General features: G+C 40.9%; 1 protein-coding gene across 4 annotated transcripts; it reads right to left on the reverse strand.

Moving 5' to 3' along the window:
- Window positions 1-343: 343 nt before the first annotated feature.
- LOC104085236 (uncharacterized) lies at window positions 344-5,735 on the reverse strand. Of its 4 annotated transcripts, none has more exons than XM_070196942.1 (3): window positions 5,482-5,735; window positions 1,289-4,491; window positions 344-1,211 (listed from the first exon to the last, which is right to left on the reverse strand). In XM_070196942.1, the coding sequence occupies exons 2-3, from the start codon at window positions 1,859-1,861 to the stop codon at window positions 372-374; spliced, it is 1,413 nt and encodes a 470-aa protein (XP_070053043.1). In that variant the 5' UTR covers window positions 1,862-4,491; window positions 5,482-5,735; the 3' UTR covers window positions 344-371. The 4 variants fall into 4 exon arrangements, with proteins under 4 accessions (XP_070053043.1, XP_070053042.1, XP_070053041.1 ...); XM_070196941.1 differs by having other exon boundaries at window positions 1,289-4,531; XM_070196940.1 differs by having other exon boundaries at window positions 1,289-4,970.
- Window positions 5,736-6,181: the final 446 nt, after the last annotated feature.

A 6,181-nucleotide genomic window follows, 5' to 3' on the forward strand; every position in this document is an offset into this window, starting at 1 on the left:
CCTACGGGCTACATTGCTTCGAGTTCGAATCATTCACTCGACTAAGCCTACGGGCTACTTTTATTTCGAGTTCGAGCAAGAACTCACTCGACCATTATGCCTACGGGCTATATTTCTTCAAGCTCGAATCATTGACTCAACTAATAAGCCTAAGGGCTACATCGCTCCAAGTTTGAGTAAGCGCTCGCTCGATTACAGAGGCTACGAAGTCCAAATTTGATTAAGTTGTTTAAATCATTGTGAAAACATTCATAAGGCGTGAATAAAGTCCTCACAAGACAGGAAACAAAAACAGAAGCAAGTCGGCAAAAAGGAGATATATCTATATACAAATTTATCTGCATGGGTGATTACAACGTAAAAACTAAAAACTAAACTTCTCGGTCAGGAGCGGTCTCTTCTTTATCAGGCTCCCCCCCATTTTTGGATCCGCCCTTGCTCCCATCGTCATCATCATCGCCATCAGAAACCAGAGCTTCAGCATCGGCTTCGAGTTCTTTGGCCCTTTTTATCTCTTCAGCGAGATCGAAACCACGAGCATGGATCTCCTCGAGAGTTTCCCTTCGGGATCGGCACTTAGCAAGTTCGGCGACCCAATGTGCTCGAGTATCGGCGGACTCGGCTGCCTCTCTTGCCTGGACTTGGGCAGCTTCAGCATCGGCCCGATAGACGGCCACGAGCGCATCCGCATCGGCCTTTGCCTTTTCGGCATCAGATTCGGCCTTGGCAAGTACAGAGGCCAACCGAGCCTCAAGCTCCTCAATTCTTCTTGCTTGAACCAGGCCTTTTTCCTTCATTTTCTGAAGTTGGGTTTCGGACGATGATAACTGGGCTCGAGCAGTCTCTTTTTCTGCAGCAAAGCGGTCCATACCTTCTTTCCACCGCAAAGACTCCGTTCTTATCACGTCGACCTCCTCACGAAGCTTCCCGATCATCTCGATTTTTTGCTGCAGCTGTGAGACCGAAATGTTAGCTATCGTTCCGGTATCAAGCCCATAGGCTTTCAAAAGCATCATTACCTGCTCAGACAAATCGGTCTGATCTCGATAAGCCTTGGCCAGCTCAGCTCGGAGGTCTTTTATTTCCTCTTCTCTCTGCCCTAAGGAAAGTCTAAGGGAGTTCCTCTCGTCAGTAGCCCGTTGTAGGTCGGCCTCATATCGATGTAGCTCATTTTGGGATCGAGAACATTGTTCTCGATGAACTGCCGCTGCCTACAAAGAAACAAGAAGCGAAGTTAACGAAAAATGAACATAAAGATAGTACCGACAAAATAATTTTAAAAGCTCACCTGATTCAAAGCCTGCCGCAATCCGTGAAAAAGATCTGATTCATCACCAGCACCGGCAACGTCCTCAATGCCGGTAAACAGGTCACGAAAGGGATCTTCTTCATCGTGAGGCCTGTCTAGATCGAGGGCTCCCAGAGCTTGAGCTTCCCGAATCACCCCTGCGGAAAAAGCGGGAAAGGTAGGCGAATCCTCGATTGCTGCTGCCCCAAATGAATCGCCTGGAGCATTCTCCTCGGTTCGAAGGGGTTCGAGGGCCCCTTCGGTCATATCCCCTGCCCGTTGACTCCGATGAGATACGTCTTCGATATCCGATAGTTCGGGGACTCTACCCGAATCTTTCTCCGGTATATCCTCAGTTCGAGGCGGAGCCTCATGGAGCATCATCGATCCAGCCGCCGATGAGGCATCGGTGGTTCTCTTCATTCGGACCGCCAGCGCGGACTCATCATTTTCTTCTTCTTCTTCTTCTTCTTCTTCTTCTTCTTCTTCTTCTTCTTCTTCATCTTCATCCCTTAGACGCAGAACGGATTCCACGGTCAAAGGAATGACATTCTTGTTCGGCTTACGAGCCATCCTCTTCTTCGGTTTTGGATCTTCGGGAACGGAGGCTCTTTTCCTTTTATTTTCCTTCACCGGCTTTGGGACAGAGGCCGAAATTTCCTCCTCATTGGACAAGGGCCTCAAAACCGCGTCTTTACCCAAACCTGCATATGGAAAACCTTAATAAAATATTTTGAAAACCACCTCGTTCGGATCATCAAAGAGTACGAGAAATGAGCTTACCGTGATTTTTGGCCTCCCACCGACCCTTTGACAAATCACGCCATGAGCGCTCGGCGTATGTGGAGGTCGAAACAAGGGCTCGTACCCAGTTCTTGAGATCGGGAACTGCTCCGGGCATCCAGGGAACCGCTACATCACAAAAAGAGGAGTGTCGATGAGAGAATAAATGAAAGAACAAAGTAGAAGTAACAGCAAGATCACACTTACGTTTCATATTCCACTCCTCGGGAAAGGGCATCTTTTCAGTCGGAATCAGGTCCGAAGTCCTTACTCGAACGAACCTGCCCATCCAACCCCAGTCCCTGTCCTCATCAATACTCGAGAACAGAGCCTTGGTAGCCCGACACTGAAGTTTTATTAACCCTCCTCGAAAAAGTCGAGGACGGTATAATCGGATAAGATGGTCGAGGGTGAACGACATCCCCCCGATTTTGCTTACAAAATATCGGATCAGGATAACAATCCGCCAATAAGAAAGGTGGACCTGGCCTAGGGTTATTTGGTATTAACGACAGAAATCAATGATAACGGAATTGAGGGGACCTAAAGTGAAAGAGTAAGTATACACATTCAAAAACCCTTTCACGTAAGAAGTGATATCTTCATCAGGGGTAGGAATTATTATTTCTTTTTCACCCCAATTGCAATCCTTCTTTAGCTGTTTGAGGTGCTTTTCGGTTGTCGAACACATGTACCTCGATACCGGCTCACACCGGTCAGGGACCGATGAACCTTTATCGACCTTAAAATCTGAAGTAAGAACACACGCCCCGGGAACATACTCATCAGGCCGTGGTTCTGCCGGTGTCTCATCGGCGGCACAATGTGAAGACAAAGCCTCCTCTTTCTGAGGAATGGTTTGTGATGTTTTCGCCATTTTCGAATTCAAAGGTGAGGAATAGAAGAAAGTGACAAAGATTTGGTAGAATTGAAGAGGGGCTTTTGCAGAAAGAAATCACAGATTTACTGGTAAGTTGGAGAGTACGAAGAAGAACTTGGGAAATTTGGAAGATAGAAGATGTAAAAGTGGTAAAAGATAAAAGAAAGGGTTATTTATAGGTTCAAGCGATGGCGGTTCAGTATCAACGGTGGCCGACCACCGCCTGACATGCATTAAATGCCTTGAAAGACTAAACCGACGGGACAGCTACCAGATGCGTCATGGTCGAACCCGATGGAAATGACAAGATATAATCCGATCGAGCCGTTAAAAAATCATATCGTTTCTCGCCACATTCTTTCTGAGAAACGAGGGGACTATCTGTATACGGTCGAAATAGATTTCGGCCTTAGCACGTCCGATCGAGTTCGAACGATGATCTATCGAAGTAAGATCCCGAAGGTGGAACAAACTAACCTCGAACCCGGGGAGGCCGATCCGTGTCGAGTTCGATATCATTATCAAGCTCGAATCGAAATCGAACCATGATGCAGAGTAGATCTATCATGCTGATAATCTAGAGACCAACCAACATTGACCTCGAATCAATTCGAGGGCTCGAGCCAGGATCGGGCTCGAACCAAGATCACGAGCTCGAGTCGAAATCAAGCTCAAACCAAAATCGAGGGTTCTAAGCAAGATCGAGCTCGCAGACAAAAGCCGTTGCAATCCCACTAGAGAGAATCTTGGCAGAAATTGTGGAAAAACTGACTTATCATGGGTCTCCCACTGAATGTTTATTTTATTATGCTTAAAGAAAAATCTCTCCACTATAAAAGGGCTTGGTTACCATTTCTGTATGACAAGTTTTTCTCAGGCTTACATTGTAATAAAATCGTTATATTCTTCTACAGTAAAGAATCGTTCTTTCAGATTTCTTAGATTGATTCTATTTGTTGAATTCTAAGATTAATTGTTCTTAGCAACCTTATCTATTTCGCGTTCTCTGCAATCTATATTTACATTTCTATTTATCCTTACACTTTGTGTTAAGTTACGCCTTATATCCTCAGAACTGCGTATAAATTCTACTCTATCCATTTTTCGGGTAAACACCCCAATAAGTAAACAAGAAAATCTTTAATTTCACGGTATGATACTCAACCAGCTGGCTTAAGCATTATATAAAGCAGCATGGCAATTGTTAAAAATACCAAATTACTGATAAAATGAGAGATACACAAGCTTTAACATAATACATAAGGGACTCGAGATATTACCACGTTTCTTCATGCAACATCATTCTATGACAGAACACTACCTTAGAACTATAGCCTTTAAAGCATCAAAGAAACATATGCAACGACTAACAAAAGAAAAGCAAGCAAATGTCTTCAGTAGACAACTAATAAACTTGCTAGATATACAGAGGCTACACACTTTATTTAATTTTGTAAACTCTAAAATTAATGTAATTTACTCACCCTTAAGAGTAAGTACTCTGAATGCTAAATGTGTCGCTTCCTATCGTGAACTCCCCCTGAAGAATTGCACTGAAATGCTTGATTATTTCCGCCAAGCTTGGTTGAGATTTAAAGTATTCCAGTACGTACAATTTTAGTAAAGTATTCAAAGCTCCCCAAGGTTGATACAATGCATTATAGTTTTGTACCGTCTCCTATAAATACTGTACATACTAAACTACCTCCACACAAACTTCAAACTCACAAATAAATCTAAACTTCAAAGAAGAAGAGGATAAATAGTTTTCTTTCTAAAACGTATGTGCAATAAGAATGGCGTGGCATCTCCATTAAACAACAACAGATGAATAATATCTTGAGTTAACAAAGCATGATTAGTTGAGTAGCTAAACTAATTATAAGTTTAGTCATCTATTATATATTATTTATCATTGTATATTATACATGACCGGATTTTCTTCTTCCAAGGGGCTTTCTAATGTGAAAATCAGTGGAGTCCATCTAAGGTTATCCACCACTATGCCGCCAGAAGACCCTGTAGAAGTTAAAAATCCTAATAAACCCAGTTTACAAAAAGAAAAAGTTTACACCCCAAAAAAAAGTAGTAATATTTTTTTTCAATAAAGTTTTTCATAACAGAGCTGGAGAAAGTCAACATCTCATTTTGTTCTAAAATATTTCCATGAGAAATCCCTAACCCACAACCCTAACTCCTGTTTAGAACTCAGGTAACTGAAGATTTTTCGCAAATTTTCCAATGTATACTAAATTCTGCTCCAAAAATCTGTCATTTAAGCTGAAATAATAAATGTAATACTAATTATTTACCACAAATTGAAAATGGAGAAAAACTTTATTACTCCAAAAGGGATGCCACAAATATGTCAAATTCAAGCTCATCGCAATATTGAAATCGAATAAAAGAGAATACTGATAATTCAATAGGTTAAAATCCTAAAATCCTTAAGCTTGCGACAAATTTTCAATATAAATCCAAAAGTTCAATAGTTTTTGATTTTTCCAAAATTGTCTTATTCTATTGTTACCTTGAGTTGGTGTGGTTGAGTCGCCACTGCAATCGCCATGTCCCCCTAAAGGCCTACCTTTATATACGTCAGAGAGAGCGAGAGCGAGAGAGAGAAACAAGAAAGTCACAGACGAAGATAAAGGAAAGCGGTGGTAAGACGAAGATAACTCCACATAGAGTAACACAACTTTTCTAATTTTTCAAAGCTCTTTATGAAGCATCTGAGAGTCTGAGGGGCAAAATTGAAATAAATTGAATTTTGTGTTTTTTTTAGTAAACTCACATTGACCAGAAGCTCCTCTGGGTTCTCGCTTATTAATAGTAGTAATGTATACTAGATGAAGGATAGGCCCATGCTTGACATGGACCCAACACTTAATTACAAAAATAATATTCTTAATTGCATTACTCCAATTATTTTATAAAGATCATTAATGTTACTTTAAATTATATATTTAAAGATAGAAATTTCATATGTATCTTTATTCAATAAAAACTATTGTGTTTCTGAGTTAACTATACGATGTTAAACTTATTTTGTTGAAATTAAACATCAAAGAAAAAGAAATAAAATGGTACCAATATTTCATCAACTTGCTATTTCTTTGTGTTTGTGTTTTTTTTTTTGTTCCTCGTATTCTAATGTGAAATTTACAATATATTATTTTTAGTAAGTAATAAGTAGGCTTATTTGTAGCACAAAAATTCATAGGTAACAT

This window comes from Nicotiana tomentosiformis, chromosome 3 (genome assembly GCF_000390325.3).
Source record: "Nicotiana tomentosiformis chromosome 3, ASM39032v3, whole genome shotgun sequence".
Taxonomy (NCBI): Eukaryota; Viridiplantae; Streptophyta; class Magnoliopsida; order Solanales; family Solanaceae; genus Nicotiana; species Nicotiana tomentosiformis.